This window comes from Sus scrofa, chromosome 5, assembly GCF_054392235.1.
Source record: "Sus scrofa isolate SSC_HxYL_T2T_F1_AM1 chromosome 5, Sscrofa_HxYL_maternal_Yorkshire_Landrace_v2.0, whole genome shotgun sequence".
Lineage (NCBI taxonomy): Eukaryota > Metazoa > Chordata > Mammalia > Artiodactyla > Suidae > Sus > Sus scrofa.
Window position 1 is genome coordinate 107502861 of NC_139387.1, and position 19663 is coordinate 107522523.

At 37.0% G+C, this 19663-nt stretch overlaps 1 protein-coding gene and 1 long non-coding RNA gene across 51 annotated transcripts in view; one reads left to right on the forward strand and one right to left on the reverse strand.

Moving 5' to 3' along the window:
- The window catches only part of PPFIA2 (PTPRF interacting protein alpha 2), a 461887-nt gene extending 442767 nt beyond the window's left edge, over positions 1–19120 (forward strand). For 18 of the 50 annotated variants that reach the window (XM_021093032.2, XM_084957697.1, XM_084957707.1 and 15 more), the window contains 7 exons: positions 391–584; positions 4574–4671; positions 10963–11138; positions 11984–12052; positions 14206–14365; positions 15565–15656; positions 17703–19120. In XM_021093032.2, the coding sequence (XP_020948691.1) occupies positions 391–584; positions 4574–4671; positions 10963–11138; positions 11984–12052; positions 14206–14365; positions 15565–15623 (756 nt within the window). In that variant the 3' untranslated portion in view covers positions 15624–15656; positions 17703–19120. The remainder of the gene's footprint in view (positions 1–390; positions 585–4573; positions 4672–10962; positions 11139–11983; positions 12053–14205; positions 14366–15564; positions 15657–17702) is intronic. The other 32 variants (XM_021093042.2, XM_084957699.1, XM_084957711.1 and 29 more) reach the window with 3 other exon arrangements.
- LOC146403608 (uncharacterized) lies at positions 10095–15729 on the reverse strand. Its single transcript, XR_014804592.1, has 2 exons — positions 13566–15729; positions 10095–10675 (listed from the first exon to the last, which is right to left on the reverse strand). It is a non-coding gene; the product is annotated as an uncharacterized LOC146403608 (long non-coding RNA).
- Positions 19121–19663: the final 543 nt, after the last annotated feature.

Below are 19663 nucleotides of genomic sequence, written 5' to 3' on the forward strand. Positions count from 1 at the left end.
CCAAAGAGAAGGAACTGATGAAGTACTGGCTGACAGATAAAAATAAAACAAATTAAATGAATCTCTCCATACAAAGGAAGGATCTTGAAGCTCAGTATTTGTATTTTACCATTCACTTTAACTTTATGATGAAAAGTGCATAGTTGAACACCATGCAGTTCCTTTTGAGAAAACAAAGTGAAAACAATTCTCTTTAGGCCAGTACCTTGACGCACGTGCAGAGCTCCATTTTGCACCAAAGTACACCACATAGGCAGAGGCGAGATAGTGTTTCCACTTTGTTTCAATACATGGTAGCAATTGAATATGGGTTGCAATGGCAGACAGTATCCTCCAATTACCATCTCATTTTATTGGCTAAGAACCTTGACTGCTATAAAACAATTCTAGTGTCCTGTCTTTCTGCAGACCCTGGCGTATGGAGATATGAACCACGAGTGGATTGGAAACGAATGGCTTCCCAGCCTGGGGTTACCGCAGTACAGGAGTTACTTTATGGAATGCCTGGTAGATGCAAGAATGTTAGATCACCTCACAAAAAAAGATCTCCGCGTCCATTTAAAAATGGTGGATAGTTTCCATCGGTAGGTTTTTCCAAAGCGTGATTAAAGTGACGCGATAAATAACGTATGTATTACTAGAACATAAAGAGTTATTTAAGAAATACAGAATACGTGCTCTTTGAAACATCTGTGTACATCTACCTGGCAAAATATTTGTATGCAGCAAATTGCCAGAGTGGTCTTATGTAGAGCTGGATGCATGTTCTAGGCCCAAAGTTCATGGAACTCTTCAGGACAAATTTTTCATACAGCATAAATCATTTCCCCCCTACATCTTTAGGAAATTTCATGTTTATGATTTGTATTTCTGTGTTTTGTATTAGAAAATTATTTATTAAGCATAAAATTAATTTCAACTCTATAGGTAGATGTGATTATAAATTATATAATTTAGGGATATACTATAACAAATTTTGAAAAGGGATTCTTCTCTGAATAACATTCTTTTTTTGTATAAACCTTTTACTGATATTGCTTATTTGTATACTAGTTTTCAGGAAAAAAAAATACTGCATGGTCTATGAGACAGTAGGAAAAACAGATAATTAAAAAGCAAATAAAAATTCTTTTTTCAAATTATTTACTTGGGGGTAAAAAAAGACTTGTTATAACACCATGTCTTAAATGTTATGTTGTAGCCTGATATCTTTGTAGCTTATATGCAGAATTGACAGTTGGAGTATAATTATTTCACATGTAGTTAGTTATAATAAAGTCATAAATATAAATATAGACAAATTTGGCTTAGCAAACTATTTGCACACATCCCGCCCAACATTTAATTAGGGACTGAAGTGAAAATAGTATAAAAATCATGACAAAGTTAAGATAAAGAGACAATAATTGAGAGTTTTCAGTCAAATTTATCAAAATGTTTTGAACCTTAATACAGTTGTTGGCTCTGCTGGATTAAATTTAGGAGAGATACATACAAAAAATCATGTTTAGAAACCATGAAAATGCTGAATAGAGAATCCATGCTTTAAAAGCAGTTCAAGTGAAAAATATGTGTGTTATAGTTGAAACAAACATCTCAGTTCTGGTTAATGGCTTGACAGGGCATATTTAGATTATGTTCATGGGCAGGCACAATAAACATCCCACCATATAGTGAGATGACAGTAAGAAACTATTAAATTTATGGACATTAACTTATTATTGATGAAGTTATGAAAGTCTGGGGAAAGGAAGGAATTAAAGGTAGCGTGGATAAGGGAAGACGAGGTAAGTTTTCTTATGTTTTAATATCATGTGATAGAAGAAGAATATTTACTCTCTTGAACATGTACTTTTTCTATAGGTTTAGAGAAAAGGCTGAGGGTTTTATGTTCAGTACACAAAGCGACTTTGTATTGCTCTTAATTGCTCTGTGGCACACACATGGTGAGGCAGCGAATTCCCTGTCACTGACCATTTAGGCCCTCGAATTTGGTGTGGTTGCAGGAGATTTTTCAATGCTAAAATTAAAAAAGAAAATGTATTATAGTTCTTTTACAACGTTCTGTCAATTTCTGCTGTACCGCAAAGTGGCATTATCCTCTGTCAGGCTCCATCGTAAGTGACTAGATAGAGTTCCCAGGGCTACACAGCAGGATCTCATTGCTGGTCCACTCCAAAGGCAATAGTTGGCATCTACGAACTCCAAACTCCCCGTCCCTTCCCCTCCCTCTCCCTCGACAACTACAAGTCTGCTCTCCAAGTCCATGAGTTGCTTTCTTTTCTGTAGATGGGTTCATGTGTGCTGCATATTAGAGTCCGGATAAAAGTGATTTGAATACTAAAATTTTGGTAACACTTGTGCCTATGTTTCTTCATCACTATAAGAAGCACAACCTTTCACTGCTTTTTCAGTATAGTACAGACGGTTAAGCCAGTGACCAAGTGTTCTTTTAAAAACAAAAAAGTTACTCACCTGGCAGAGTTCTTGTTTGTTCTGGGAAATACACAGCCTTCATCTTTATAGACTGCTTAGCTCGGACGTGAAGCAGGTAATACCTTACTGCATGCTATACATCCCATTGCCTTCACGGCCCAGTGTTCCCTCTGACCAGACATCGCTCAAACAAAATAGATCCTCTTTGTAGCACAATTTTACCTTACTTACAAAAACTCAACAGAAATTAAGCAAGAGCCAGTGTCTAAATGCAACCTGGCTCGTCTGTGATGGTGAGGCCATCAGAACTATCTGGTGTGCCACTGAATTAGTTTGCTCAGGCTAGCGTAAAAAATCTCACAGATGGCTTAAACCACAGAAACTTATTTTCTCACAGATTGGCAATCTAGAAAACAGAGGTTACAGGGCCATGTTTTTGGTTTCTGCTCCTTGGCTTGCAGACGGCTGCCTGCTCACCGTGTCCACACATTCTTTCCTGTGTGTGCCCTTCCCAGGTTTCTCTGCGCGTCCAAATTTCCTCTTCTTAGAAGGACACCGTCCTACTGGATGAAGGCCTACCCTGATGACCTTATTTTAACCTAATTACCTCTTTTAAGACCCAATCTCCAATTAAAGTCACATTCTGGAAGGCTGAGGGCGGAGGGCTGCGACATAAAAATAGTAGGGAACACAGTTCATCCAGTAACATCAATTAATGTAAATTTCACTGCCTTTTCCTTTGTCTCCGAAATGTCTGGGCTCTGCATTGTTCTTACTAAAATACAGAGCTGGAGTTCCCTGGCAGGCAGTCGGAGGTTAAGGATTTAGTGTTGTCACTGCTGTGGCACAGGTTCTATCCCTGGCCTGGGAACTTCTGTGTGCTGTGGGCATGGAAAAAAAATAAATTGATCAATGAAATAAAATGCAGGGCTTAGAAATGCATGCAGCACTTAAGAATAGCCGGAGCAGTGTGTATGTCTAAATTTGACTGTAATTCTAAACATTAATGATATCTATAAAAATCAATACTCTTTAATTCTTGAGGCTTAGAGATTATATATAAAAGATGTGGCATGCTAGGCCTAGTATTCCGCATCTTTTATATATTTATATCACTAAGTCTTCTTCTTTCTTCTCTCTGAACATCTCTGGTTGCTTTTCCCCCACACTTTCCATGTCCTTATTTTGACATTTATTTGAACAGGACTGCTTCCTTAACTCATTTCCTTGCCCCCAGAATTATCTCTTTTCCCCCACCTCCTGTTTTGCTACCCGATTACACCTTCTTAAACCAAAACCTCTTATTGCTATTTTTTTCTCCTGTGAAAACCAGCCCATCCGTAACTTTCTGTCACGTTGACGTGTTCCACATGTCCTCTGAAGGCAAAGGTTTCTGAAGGTGACCCCGTTTTCCTGGTGAAATCATCTTCCCCCTTACGTCCCAGCCTGGGTTTTCAACTCTGGACCGCGCATCGCACCATCACCACACACCTGACGTTGCCTCAACAATCCGAAGTTCATGGTGCTTCACACCCTTTAATAACCCTTCCTCTGTCTTATCCCTTACGGATCAGTCAATTTCCTGCCCTTCCACAATATCCTTTCAACACGGACTTTCAGTGTCTACTGACCTGCTGCTCCCTTCACGTCACTTGGAATCACATAGAGTTGGCGGCTCTTCATTTTGGTATTTGGTTCTATGTGTTATTACTTAACGGATTCATGTTTTTATATTATTTTTTCTCTTCAGCTTAAAAGGAGAGTATCTGTTTCTTATAAATTCCTTCTTGTCTCCATAACAGTGATTCTTTCAATTCTTTTCAAATGAGCAAAATGTTCATTTATTTTCAATAATGTTGAAATAGCCTGATGTGAAACAAAGGTATATGGATGGACCAGCATAATCCAAGATTGTTTTTAAGACTATGGTTTTCTTATTTAAAAAAAACCAAAAAGTTTTTACTCTTTAGAAACACTCTGTGCTTAAAATAATTTTATTTCCTTCCCATTCTAAAGTATCTAACTACAAATGGAATTTACTAACCTGTTGCCCAAAGAAGTAGTGCATGGTGTTGACTGTGCTTAATCATCTACCGAGTAAACTCAATGTGTTCTCTTCTTTTTTAAATAAAAACAGAACAAGTTTACAGTATGGAATTATGTGCTTAAAAAGGCTGAATTATGACAGAAAAGAACTAGAAAGAAGACGAGAAGCAAGCCAACATGAAATAAAAGGTAAATTTCTTCATATCTAATGCCTTTTTATTTCTGGGGTTTTAAGGTTTCACTTTTATGAACCTAAAATTCTGATGTGTCGCAGTTGTCATTAAGTAACATAAGTATTCAGCTAGAAGAGTGTTGTAATTATTTTTTTGTATAACTTTTCTGATTAAAATTCAGAAAAGGACAGTATCACTTTATGAGATGGATATCCCATTTGGGGAATATTCCTGGTTTTCTGAATTGAGATTTATTCCTCTGAACCTATTAATTATACATTCTGTTGCTTCTAAAGATGTCTCCATGTAGATATTTTTTGGTCAAACTTTAATAGAACATTCTCATTATGATTCAGAGAAATATGGTATATAATTTATTTATAGCAGTTCATTTTGATTTATTCCATTTGAATTTTATTCTGGTGCCTAGAAATTTTATTTTTATAATATAGTTATTGAAATTAAATAGGGATCTTTGTGCAGAAGTTACTCAGGGACTTTTTTTCCTATATAAGTGAGACTAGTCAATAAATTCAGCTAGGAATGATTTTAGAAACACTACTAACTGCTGCAACCATTGTCTGATTTGAATTACAGGAAAAGACATTCCCTCTTTTCTAATAACAGGTTTATTAGGAAGTACTTCACTTAACAATTAACCCTTTAAATGTTGAAGGGTACATGAGTATACAAGGGAAAGAACTGTTTGAAAATAACATGCTAGATCCTCTACTTTTTAGAGACCACTTTTTAGAGACCAAGTACTTTCTAGAGACAAACATTTTCATTCTGTTGTTGCTGAAGGAAATTTTAATGGTTCAGTATAAAATATAAGTATCTACAGGACTTTTTTGGTAAAAAAAATCACAAGTCCTTTTATGTCCATTTATACTTTTTAAAGGAAAAAAGTCTCAAATTTTTTGAAAAAAATTCTGGGTACCAGAAAAAATTACTCCTTATAAGCTATATTTCTGTTTACCATTACCTAGGAGTTGATACATGGAAGCATTTTATCAAATTCAATTAGTATTTGTACATTAATTATTCAAAGTAAAGCATGGCTCTCTTTTCATTTTTACTGCCTTTAGGGCTTTCTTTAGATAAGAAGTATAGAACATATTACATTTTACTCTTCCTTCCCATATTAAAGTTGAACATTGTTTTATTCTTTCAATCATATGTTTTAGACTTCCGTAATTGTCCTTTGTGATAAACAATGTCAGAAATTTTACCTTTGGCAGTTCTTGGACAGCCCATTAGTTACAGGGGAATGGGTCTGAATGCCTGTGAAGGGATTGATTACAAATATTTTTCTGTATGCGGCTCATGGGGGAGGACACAGACAGACAATGGACTTCTGATAACACTTCATCTGAGTCATTACTTGGAGCAAGAACGTGTTTTTCCATTATCAAAACTGAGTTGTTAGATTTTGGAGAGTTGTTTACAGAACACTGCTGTCCAGCTGAAGTGAAATTTTCGAATGACTTTGCCAAAGAAAGGGCCCAAGAGGAAGTCTGTGCTTGAGCTAAGATAAGATGTTTCAGCACACAAATGGTTTTTATCTGTGGGTTACCCTTTATGGGTTTTCCTTTTGAGTCCGTTTTTCCAATTAGATTGTATTATGCTTGGTCTCACTACATGGAATGCTTCCTCTATAGACAGATGAGACAGAGAGGAACCACCCATTTGGCACCACATCAGGTATTACATCATTATGTCACAATTGCTAGTTAGAGCACAGCTCTGAGAAAAACGGCAGTGATTCACCACGGTGATACACAGACAAATCCAAGTGTTTCAGAGCTGTGAGTGAGCATCTCATAAACAGCCTGTTTCCTATAACTGATCTGATGGCATTTACAGGAATAACTCTTAACTGTGACGAGGGGTCTCTGTTATTATCTGAAGTGTTAATTAACCTTGACCTTAATAAACAGCTTTCTGAAGTGAGGAGACCATGTGAGTATCAAGAATCTACAGGCATTTAATTTGTTGCTAGGAAACAGTCAACACTGATCTCCAGCCATTTGCTGTTTAGGTCAAGAGGAACCTTACAAAGCTTTAATGTCAGAGCATACATTTTGCTTGGAAATAGACTGAGAGAAAGGGATCTTGTTTATAAAGTGATCAAACACTACTGTTCTGAAGACTAAAATTTGGGATTAGTATCTTATTCACCTTCATCCTGTAAATAAATTATATTTGTTATTTCATAAATAACTACAGGTATGGCAATGGAATATGTGATAGAAATAGATTTACGAAATATGGTGACTACAGAATAATGTCATAGACTATACAAATATATACCCAGCTCTAGAAAAGAACTGCACCTCCTTTTACAAATTCATTTAGCTAAGAAAAATCAGCATTTTTGTTGAACTACCGTCCCATTAGTTCTTTTACAATGTTGCATTTAGTAAAAATTGAAAAACTGTTACTGTCAGCCATACATACCTGCCCCACTTTTGAAGTTCACGTGTGGTATATAACCAGTCCTTAGAACTAATCAGTTGCTATCAATAGCAGCTGCTTATCCTAACCAAGATGTGACACCAACCAACTTACATCCTGTTTTCTGAGGTCTAACACCCCAGTGGCACAAGCTAATGAAAACTCAGAGGGAAACATATTTTAGGACTGACCCAGGGAGACCCAGTGAATATATATGTAATTTAAAATTTCCGTAGATAGTAAAGATTATTACCAAAGTCGTTGTTCTCTGCCTTCATCTTCTCACGGTGCTCTCCCTGTGCACATAACTTTCCAAATTTCCCTTTTAAGAAGAAAACCACTCATGCAGAATTAGGACTTGTCCTAATAACCTCATTTTAACTCGAGAGCTTCTGTAGAAACCGTAAGTCCAATTAAGGTTACTTTCTGAGGTACCAGGGATTAGGACTTCAACATATGAATTGGAGGGTTGGGGGGAGGGCAATTCAAGTCATAATAACATAAGATTACCATAATGGCTATAAACGAGCAAATAAAAACACCGAACAAATGAAAAATACGAAATTGTTGGTGAAAATGCAGATTTCCATGCATGCTACTGGGGGTTTTAAATGGTGAAAGTGGAATTTATTTAGCAATATCTACTAACATTAAATGTATTATACAACATGACTCACCAGTTCTATTCCTTGCTATTTACTCAACAGCAGACACACACATATGTAGCAAAATACACAAATAAGAATGTTCAAAGCAGCACTATTCTTAGTAACTCACAATGGAACTGACCCAAATTTCCAGCAGCAGAAGAATAGATAAATTGTGGCATCATCAGACAATGGAATACTAAATAGCACTGAAAATAAACAAGCTACTGCCATTTGCCATAGCATGGATAAGCCCTATAATGAGTGAAAGATATAAACACCAAAGTATATATTGTATGAATTCAAATGTAAAAAGCTTAAAAATCAAGCAGAACTGGAGTTTCCATCGTGGTACAGTGGAAACGAATCCAACTAGGAACCATGAGGTTGCAGGTTCGATCCCTGGCCTCGCTCAGTGGGTTAAGGATCCGGCGTTGGCGTGAGCTGTGGTGTACACTGCAGACGCGGCTCGGATCTGGCACTGCTGTAGCTGTGGGCAGGCTGGCAGCTGCAGCTCCAACTCGATGCTAGCCTGGAACCTCCATATGCCATGGGTGCAGACCTAAAAAGCAAAAAAAAAAAAAAAAAAAACAGAACTAATCTGTGGTGGGACTGTTCAGAATACTGGTTACTGGTGGGGTTAGGAGAGTGACTGAAAAGGGATGTGAGGGGACTAGGTGGTGCTGAGATATCACTCTATTGCTTTACACACAAGAAAACCTACAGTGGTTACAAATTAATGCAGTAGGGCAAATTAGGAATGCTTTTGAAAATTATATGCATACTCTGCTCCCCCCCAAACGCACACACAATGAAATACTCAAGATTTTTGCATATAATTTAACTGGGGGAAATAAACAGTTAAAGTTGAAGACTATTTCCCACAGCATTTTTTATACTTTTTCTGGAAAAGGTATAAATGTCATTCTGAGAGAAAAATAACAAGAAAGCTTACTTTTCCTGTACTAGTGAATTATGAGTTTCACTTTCCTTTCTATAGAATTAGAAAAAAGTTTGTTTTTTTTTTTTTCCCTCACTTCCCAAGTTCCTTAAAATTCTTTCTTTTCAATGGAACACTTTAGTCCTTCTGGCTATTTTGCTGGTGTTTATGTAGTAGTCTGTTGACTCATAATGGGAAGAAATGGGGAAAAAGATAAAATATATTTTTGTTTTGGTCTAAAAAAATGTGTTTACAGTATTTTTCTCTAAAGGTTTTAGTTTCAGAAAATAAAATTCCAAGTGCTTTTGTACCTCCATAAAATGCTGCTTTTCAACCTAATAGGGTAAAGCACCTTATAACTTGAGCATGGTTGATTTTTTTTTTTTTAATTTTTTTATTTTCCCACTGTACAGCAAGGGGGTCAGGTTATCCTTACATGTATACATTACATTTTTTCCCCCACCCTTTCTTCTGTTGCAACATGAGTATCTGGACAAAGTTCTCAATGCTATTCAGCAGGATCTCCTTGTAAATCTATTCTAAGTTGTGTCTGATAAGCCCAAGCTCCCGATCCCTCCCACTCCCTCCCCCTCCCATCAGGCAGCCACAAGTCTCTTCTCCAAGTCAATGATTTTCTTTTCTGAGGAGATGTTCACTTGTGCTGGATATTAGATTCCAGTTATAAGTGATATCATATGGTATTTGTCTTTGTCTTTCTGGCTCATTTCACTCAGGATGAGAGTCTCTAGTTCCATCCATGTTGCTGCAAATGGCATTATGTCATCCTTTTTTATGGCTGAGTAGTATTCCATTGTGTATATATACCACCTCTTCCGAATCCAATCATCTGTCGATGGACATTTGGGTTGTTTCCATGTCCTGGCTATTGTGAATAGTGCTGCAATGAACATGCAGGTGCATGTGTCTCTTTTAAGTAGAGTTTTGTCCGGATAGATGCCCAAGAGTGGGATTGCGGGGTCATATGGAAGTTCTATGTATAGATTTCTCAGGTATCTCCAAACTGTTCTCCATAGTGGCTGTACCAGTTTACATTCCCACCAGCAGTGCAGGAGGGTTCCCTTTTCTCCACAGCCCCTCCAGCACTTGTTATTTGTGGATTTATTAATGATGGCCATTCTGACTGGTGTGAGGTGATATCTCATGGTAGTTTTGATTTGCATTTCTCTTATAATCAGCGATGTTGAACATTTTTTCATGTGTTTGCTGGCCATCTGTGTATCTTCTTTGGAGAAATGTCTATTCAGGTCTTTTGCCCATTTTTCCATTGATTGGTTTTTTTGCTGTTGAGTTGTATAAGTTGCTTATATATTCTAGAGATTAAGCCCTTGTCAGTTGCATCATTTGAAACTATTTTCTCCCATTCTGTAAGTTGTCTTTTTGTTTTCTTTTGGGTTTCCTTTGCTGTGCAAAAGCTTTTCAGTTTGATGAGGTCCCATGGGTTTATTTTTGCTCTTATTTCTATTGCTTTGGGAGACTGACCTGAGAAAATATTCATGATGTTGATGTCAGAGAGTGTTTTGCCTGTGTTTTCTTCTAGGAGTTTGATGGTGTCCTGTCGTATATTTAAGTCTTTCAGCCATTTGGAGTTTATTTGTGTGCATGGTGTGAGGGTGTGTTCTAGTTTCATTGCTTTGCATGCAGCTGTCCAGGTTTCCCAGCAATGCTTGCTGAATAGACTTTCAAATTAGTATGTGATTGAGAAATTATGGCTTGAAAAGATATCAGGGTAGGTATCAAACTGTAGGGTGTCATCTGTCTTAATGTTCTGTTCTCTGACTTATTGCTTCAGATGAAAAAAGTTTCTTCGAGTCTGTAAGCAATATTTAGGTAGCAGTTTTAAAAACCATGTTCCTTGCTCACCTTGCTCTCTTAACTGAAGAACTGTGTATGGACACAAGAGGAAATGTCCCCACCTGGTGGTAAAAACACTGAACTTCAGGCAGACTCCTAGAGTTCTAGAATGAAAACAAGAAACGCTTTGACTCATCATGTTCCAGGTGATGGAAACGTTCTCTTTTCAGGGATAATAAACAATCTTAAAATGACAACATTTTCCTGGGTTAAAAGTAGAAAAGGTTAGTTATTAGGACAGTAATCATGCGTGACACAAGGGGGCCAGGTGCCTTAGGAAGTGGATAAAGTCAGCATCTATCTGGTCAGACATCTATGGCTGCTTCCAGACAGTAGTATTGTTTATTATGCCAAATAACCACAGCCTAGAATGACGTGACTCTTTTCCTAGATGTGCTGGTGTGGAGCAACGATCGAGTCATCCGCTGGACACAAGCAATTGGACTTCGAGAGTACGCAAACAACATTCTCGAAAGTGGTGTGCATGGCTCTCTCATAGCCCTGGATGAAAACTTCGACTACAGCAGCCTAGCTTTATTGCTACAGATTCCAACGCAGAATACCCAGGCAAGCCTCTTTGTGTCGTAGTTGTGTCATGTCCTAGTTTATGTAAGGACACAGTAAACTTTTAGGAAAAAAAAAAAGTTGGCTGTGTATTCATGTTACCTAATGGGAGTTAGCTCAACCTTTGAAATATGTCACTGGGGCTTTAATTTTAAGCTACTGGATTTATAGCCAAAACAACATCATAAAGTTAAGTAGGAAGACATTTAGAAGTTAGGTGGTCCACCCTTCCACCTGAATGCCAGACACTGTCCCTGCCAGATGGCTTTTAGTCTCTGCCTCTCTCAGGGGCAGTCATTTCTATTTACATGTTTGAATTATACAGACACAGTTTGGGGAATGCCATTGATTCCCCAGGCTGGATAATTATCTGAATCACTGAAGTTCCCTAAAATTTTGAAATAAAACCTGCAACCTACATCCCAGGACTAAGAAGGTAGATATTCAGTTAATAAGAAATAGGGCACAGGAATCCTAATTCTCTAATGTTTCCCCAAATGATAATCATTGGCCAAGTTTGAGAACTGCTTGCAGAGACTTGATATAAACGTGAGTCCAGCTTTACTTTTATACACTGTAAAGTTTATATAAACTATTTAATTAAAATGAAGTTCTTGGCCTCAGATGTTTATGTAAGGCTATCTCTCTAGGGTACACAGACAAAGAAAGTTGCTCTGCTTTGTATCTATAGCTAAAATTTACAATGGCTTAGAGATGCGGGAAACTAAACCTATAAGACCCCTCAAAATGAAACAAGGTATGGGAATTTGTTCTCAGGGAAATATAATCTCTGTGATTTTTTAAATGAGATGTGACGAGTGACGGTAACTGCAATTTGATGTCAACAGGCAAGGCAGATTCTTGAAAGGGAATACAATAACCTCCTGGCTCTGGGGACTGAACGGAGACTGGATGAAGTAAGTCCTTATCTGTCACCCACAGGGATCCCCATCCTGGTAAAACGGCTTGCAAGGAATAGTGCACAAACATTACTCAGACGCTTGTTCTATGGATAAGATCTAGAATTTTCCCCAGCATTGTTCTTAAATATTTATTACTTCTTTGATTTGGGAAAGTTTATGAATTCATGAATATTACCATATCCGTGGTTATAAACACTAAGAAGTAATTTAAAATCAGACTTTTTCATGAGCTGTGACAGCAAAATGTTAAGCAACATTTTTTTTTAATTATAGGCCATGATAACAGTAGTCCTGACAAAGTTAGCTCGTTAATAAGGAATGTGCTTATTTCTTACATATCAGTGTATCTTCACAGGAAATTGTAATATATTAAAATGAAGAGAAAACTAGCTTTCAGTAAATGTGAAGATTTTCATTACTTTAGATATCGATATGAGTTTTCCTTAAAAACATATGAATAACATTTTAGCAGCCATAGGATTTGAAAGCTATATTGAGTTAAAAATATCTAAACATAACAGATGCATGTTTAAATGATTCGGAAGATAGTAAACATGTAAGTAGCCTCCTGAGATGAAGTGATACAAGGGGCAGTGATACACAGCGTGGATTTGCATAGTCCTTCTGAGGTATTCGAGGGTCTTTCTGGAAGAAATGGGACGAAAACCTGAGTATGAAGTGAAAATACAGAGATGCATAGTTTTGTGTTGCAAAATGCAGGTGTTTCCTGGTTATAAAGAAAAGCTGATTAACATAGTTTTGTGAATGACTCCGGCAAATGGTAAAATGATTCGGTCCTAAAAATCCTAAAATAATTCCACATTCAAATGGGGAGGACAGGTGATCTTGGTTTTCTGAAAGCCAAGCTGTCCTTTGTGGAGAGGGTGGTAGACAGATAAGCTGTACAGTCTGGACCTCAGGTAACTGCCTATAAATTCAAACTCCTCTCCAATCAGGATAATGATTAACATTTTCAAATATATTGATAATAAGGATTCTAAAAGAACACTGGATAAATGCAGTAACATAAATGATCTTATTTTTCCCAGGCTGACCTTGCATGTTACCTAATTAAATACCGTATTTGTAACAATGATAATTCAGGCTGAGTATCTATCTATATACTATATGCCCGAATGAAGTCACCTGAGCTAGTAGGGTCCGCCACACACACACACACACACACACACACACGCACACACACGCTGTAACTTCAGAGAGCACACAGTCCTTCCCTAGATGAGAAACTTAGTGATATAAGAAGATAGAACTTGGTAAAATTACTATCTTCCTTAGATTAGATAAAAAGAATAATGTCAGTGAAATGCTACATTACACAGTGTTGCTCACTGATTCAGAGGAAATAATTGTCTGTGTGCAGGTATTTTATGCACAGAGAGAAAAGAGCTTGTGTCATGAAGACAGGATCAGCAACCAGAACTACACTGTAAACCAGCAACTAGTTACATGATGCTTTTAGTGGCATCTAATGAGCACATGTACTTACTAAAAGGAAGATGTCCAGGCTACACTGGTTTCTTCAACAAATTACATGTTAATTCTGTATCAGCTGAAATCTAACAAATGACAGATTTAGTTTCTCACATAGAAAATAAATTATAATATCTCAAATGAGCCAGGCTGTATCAAATATAGATTTCCCATAAGATGTATCTTTTGTATATATACATAAAGGCGAAAAGCATGAAACAGTTATTCAAGTGTGTGGATCAAACAGAATTTACCCAACACTAAGTCAACGAAGTGTCTCATCTCACTCATACCATAAAACCTTTCGGCATAAAGTGCCACACAGTATATCCAATGTTCTTTTTGGAAAAACTTGGTGGTTTTATTTTAGATTTTCAAAGATTTTACTTTGATTTTAGATTTTCAAAGATTTTACTTTTTATATATGTCTGAGATTCGAAATCATATGAATTTTTAATAAACGTATTTCTATTTCACATCTCCTGCATTCTCCTTTTGGAATCAACAGAACTCTCAACATAAAGCATACTATTCCATATGTATACTTTACAGACAGTATAAATAATCAGAGTTACGTGTTTCTAAGCACACAGTTTTAAGCACCTGGACTAGTTTACCTGCTTTCATTACATCAAATTATAACTCTGTACTGGCAGAGTGATGACAAGAATTTCAGGCGTGGGTCAACCTGGAGAAGGCAGTTTCCTCCGCGAGAAGTACACGGAATCAGCATGATGCCTGGGTCCTCAGAAACATTACCGGCTGGATTTAGGTTAACCACAACATCTGGGCAGTCGAGGAAAATGACAACGGATGGTACAGTAGTTTTGCATTTCTGCTTCTAAAGTCGAAAGCTTGTTTAGCCAATGCTATCATTCTCTGATCTTGCACAGCTTTCTGGAAGCGGTTCTTTCCTTGAGTTGGTTTGCTCTGCTTGAAGTTTACTTTGCTTTCATCAGACCATGCTCTTTTGTACAACGCTAATGCATGAACTCATGGCACTTTACTCACATTTTTAAAATAGTTGACAGTATCCTAAAAAGGCCAATTTTGGCTAATGTCCACATCTAGGAAGAAAACCAAACATCTGCATGATTTGTGTTTCTTTACTCTTCGATTTGTCAAGTACACGAATTTTTTAGAGGTTGGATTTGGACCAAAGGTCCTTAGTAAATGGAAAATAACTCCACTGTCACCTACATGTTTGACTATTACAAGTTTTATATTTCATCATAGAAACTCAGACTCATCAGATAAATGTTCACCTCTGACCAAGGCAGAAGGCCTTAAATAAACAAGCACAACTGTGAGAAGAGAGCTAAACAAACACAAAAAACAACAGTAATTTCCCCATTAGTATTTCCTTCTGTGGACATTAGACTTGTGTTGTACACTTCACAAAGGAAAACAGACACTGTGGAGGAGAGACAACTTTGGAATGGTAGTCACAAAGTTATGTCTGTCTGGTAGGCCTTTGACAAAAAGTCCTTCTGTCTCTCTTGAGACAATCATCTAGAATCTTTCTTTCTTTTCAAGATGGCAGTTGTCAGGACCCTTAAAATTAGTTCCAACATCAACCATGATCTTTGATCTACCTACATTTCCTCTAACTTGTGACTCTTATGGAACACATTCGCAAAATTCATGAGGAATTTAACATGATTCAAAGGAGTGTAGAAACTTTTCAATATTGGAGGGGAAAAAAAAAAATCCATCACACTGATGTTTCTAAGAGCAACCTTTGCTTCAAAAACAGGAGCACCCAGGGGAGCTGTTCTTGTTGCAGACTCATCTAAGGAGGAATACACAACTTGAAAGCTCCGTTGAATCACACTGGAATAAACTTTCATTAGTTACTTGACCTAGAGAAAAGGAATGTGAGTGGCTTCGATCGGAGAGAAAGAAGGTCTATTCGTAGGCTCAGACCCCTTTATGCAGGGGAAAGAAATCTTTCTCGTCTGGGATTTTGCATTCAATCATCACAATCCCTCTAAAGCCCTTTTCTCCATTTGCAGTTGCTTCATCAAGACTGCAGAGGTTAGACAGCTCCTCTGTTCGCACATACTCATGTTGACAAGCCACTCAAAGGAGGCAGCACTGACTTGCTGTGAGTAGTCTTCCTTGGCTGACAAAAATCAAACCGCCAAAAAAAAAAAAAAAAAAAAAAAAAAAAAAAAAAAAAAAAAAAATGGAACCTCCATAGGCTAGTAAAACTACATGATACGCTCTGGTACGGCCTGGCAGTACAGAAGTGAGATCACCCCTGTGACGTTCTAGAGGGTGGAAAGGAATCTTTACTTGTAACTCTCAACCCAGGATTTCCTATCACCGTCTGTCTGTCTGCTATGGTTTAAGGCCCATGTGTGGACGGCCTGTCACTAACAACATGTCAATGGGTGGTTACACACTGGCTTCCACTTTGCAGTAGCATTTTATATCCATGCACATAGCATTTTATTGAGGAGAGTTTGGCGCTTACAGAATAATATAGTTTTACGTGAGTATTTTATATAGAGGAAGCTGAAATAGGCAAATAATATTCGAGGAGGTACACAGAAGCAAATGGTGACAGAGACAGGAAAATGATTTGGATTAACTTCCCATTAAAAAGAAAAGTATAACTGAAACAAATCTGAACTTTTGGCATGTTGTTTTTCATCAATGGGATTTATAGTTGTTGAAAACAAATAGGAATTTTAAGTATCTGAGGCTTACAGCATAGGAACAGAGTGAAATTACTTCTAAGACTGGCAGACAACACTAACAGAACACCTCGCTATATGATCATAAGATAGAAGGCATTTTTATGTAGAGAAATCCTAGTTGATGGAATCTATTTCCAGATGCATATGAAAATGGAGTTTTGCTGAAAAATAGTCTCAGTAAAACTGTTTTCCTCTATTATAAATGTCAAGAACTCATAAGTTTTTTTAACCTAAAACTCTCCCATTGGTAAATATTCTACCATTTATGATGAATTCGTATTTTGGAAAAACGTTTTTTAGGGCAGTATTTGGAGTCAAATCTGTGTGCAGGGACGGGGAGAGGCACAGCTCATCTTGTGCTGTTTATTCATTGCCTTGAACTAAAAGCTCCACGCAATTTACTGATGGTCTTTGGGGCCTAATATAGGAGCTGATACGCTGCCTTATTTGGGTCACTATTTGAAGCTGCTACTGATAAAACAAAAAGCTTTCAGATAAGAGACTTAATTTCAGAATGTAAAACCCTAACATTAAAATTTTAATTACAGTATACAATTTGGCATCTCATTAGGCATGATCTAAAGTATGTAATAATTTGGCTAAATAAGAGGCTTTCCAAAATACTGTCTGTAATAGCTTCAACACATAACATGATAATTTCCCAGGAACTGAATACTTCACTAATTTACAAATGACTATTTAATATATTGAGTAATGCTTGCTTCTTAGCTCTTGACTGATGGGTAGAACTACACTTTAACTCTTTGCAATCTGTATTTTGTGCACGGCATTCTAGTTAATATTTCCTAGTTTTTAACCATTAAATGGGACAAAGGTATTTATTTCCAGTAAGTTAATCTGGGACAACCCATTTCTATTCTGAGGATTCACTGGCACTTTTGTTATTAAAATAACTCAGAACAGATTATTATTTCTCTGGTGTTAGGATAGTAACTGTGATCTTTTTCTAAGTATATTATGACCAGACAGAATCAGTGATGCTACATCCCTGACCAGATTCTTTACGTTAATGAGTATCATTTTGTTTTTGTCAAAATTGAACAAAAGTGCATCTTTTGAAGAGCTCTAAAAAAAATGAGTTAGAAGACAAACCTATTCCATGAGAGTAGATCAACTCAATTGATTAATGAGCATGCAGTACATTTTTCAAAAGGACTGCTCACATTTTCTGTGAATACCTTTGTTTGCATTGCTGCCACACTTTCCACAAAGGTGAGCCCGTCTTATTTCTGAAGCTTGCCTGCACAAAATGAGAGCGGAGCAACGCTCACATACAGCTGTCGGTTAGACTGGAAACACGATGCTACTCATTACCTGTTAGGAGAGAAATTAAGCAGGATGCATGAAGGTGCACCGAGAGCAGCAGAGGGAGATATTTCCAGTCTGGGACTTTTCAGTAAACTAATGCTCTGCATTAACTATTTTAGATGTCGTCTTTTCAGTCTACTCTACCTAAAGTGCACTACCATCCAAGAAGACAAGCAGCGAAAACCTTTGTCAAGACTCAAGTCTACAGAAATAACCACAACTAACGGTTTAGTAAGCCGACAATGTGATTTGGGGTGGGGGGGGGAATGGATATTAAGTTTGATGAGTTTACTACAATTGTAAGAAAATGCTTCAGTCATTTGAATAATAAGCATCATCCACATCATAAATTCTGTACAACAGATGCTTTTATGAAATGGAGCCACTTGTTTTTTCATGTTTTACTGTAATATACTAGGCATTTATGTATTACTGTGTATGTATTTCTTTTTAAATGTGTAAGTCTTATGTAAATGGATATAAATATGATTTTTTAAAAAAATAAAATATATGGTTCATGGAGTCCTGAGTGCAAACACTTGACAATTCCAAGTACTGTTTGTATTTTACCATGCCACCATTTTTACAGTTTTTGAATTGTAACAGTCAAATGGATATGTTTCCTGGAAGCATGCTTCATGCTTCCATGTGTTTCTCCTTCAAGTCTGTCGATCCTTAAAGCTGAAAACCTGCCTCTGATCATGTAAAAAGGGATGATTTAACCTGGAACTGGAGCCAAAAACAGACCTGTAAAGGCAATCAGGGATGTCCTCTATCTTTAGAAATAGCACTGTGATGGCTCGATCTCCTTTTCAAGACAAAACAAAGCCAAACTGTTTACAAGAGTCAAAAGCAATTCTTTAAAAAAAAATTTATAAAGAAAAAAGCATTGTCTTCTCTTATTATTACCTATGGGCCAAGGGAAAAAAAAAAAAAGAAAAAAAAAAAAAACTTCTTTACCGAGCACCCCATGTTCATCCGAATACCTTGAACCGCCCGCCAGCGCTGTTCAGTGCACGTCAACCACGGCAGAGTCTGAGGTCATTTCCACTGGAAAAAAAAACACAAAACCCCAGAAACCCTTCCCTTTGATCAACATAACAGGGCATTAGCCAGACTCATGTCTAATCTTGTATGCTTTTAGCCGAGTGGGCCTTGATGCGACTTCCCTGAAGTCAGTCTTATCAGAGGAAATAAATGAAAGACAGAAAGATAAACATACATAGTGTATAAAAGTATAGAAGAGTGATCTCTTCCCTGTGGCTTTACTTGGTGGTGTGACTGGTGTTTCTTTGTTTATATGGGAGATTTCAAAGTACAATCTGTTAACAATACCATTTATCGAACTGCTGATTTCCTGCTGCTTGATCTTATTAAGCGCAAGACCTGTCATGAGTAATTTACTTTTTGTATTTAATTTGCTATGTTTGCACGTACATTCCATTTGTTTTGATGTCCATTTTTGTTTAACAGATTCAGTCAACAGGTAATGGTTACAGAAACCCTCTCCATTGTCAATAAAAAAAAAATACTTCCAGGTCTCTGTTTAAGCGTTGTTTTCTAGTCACGTTGAGTTTAAACTTGTACTTCAACTCTAACGAAAATCATTCTTAGTGATGCTCAAGCTGTTACTCATTGTCAAAGGTGAGTCTGCCACAAGAGGGAGCACTAAACTTGCTTATGAGCGTGATTTTGTTTTCTAGAAAAAAAACGTCGCCTGACTAGGAACAGTGGGGAAGAGCTTTTTAAGTCCATCTGAATGTGGGGATCTTGCCTTACAAAAATAAAATATAGCACAGAGGTAACGGTATCATACTAATATAACCTAGATTTATATCTACCATTCATGATTTAAACAATTTTTCTCTTTAGAGATAACCTATTAAGAGATTTTAATCATTTATAGTAGACTCTAATCTATAGGGAATTAAAATATCCAGTTATTTGTCTCAAAAACCATAAAATATTCTTCAATGTATCAGTTCATTCCTGCCAGAGTCTAAAACCCATTTAATGGATTAAGCTTCGAACCTTGGTTTTCTTCCCTCTGACCATCTATTATGAATTTTCACATTTTTAA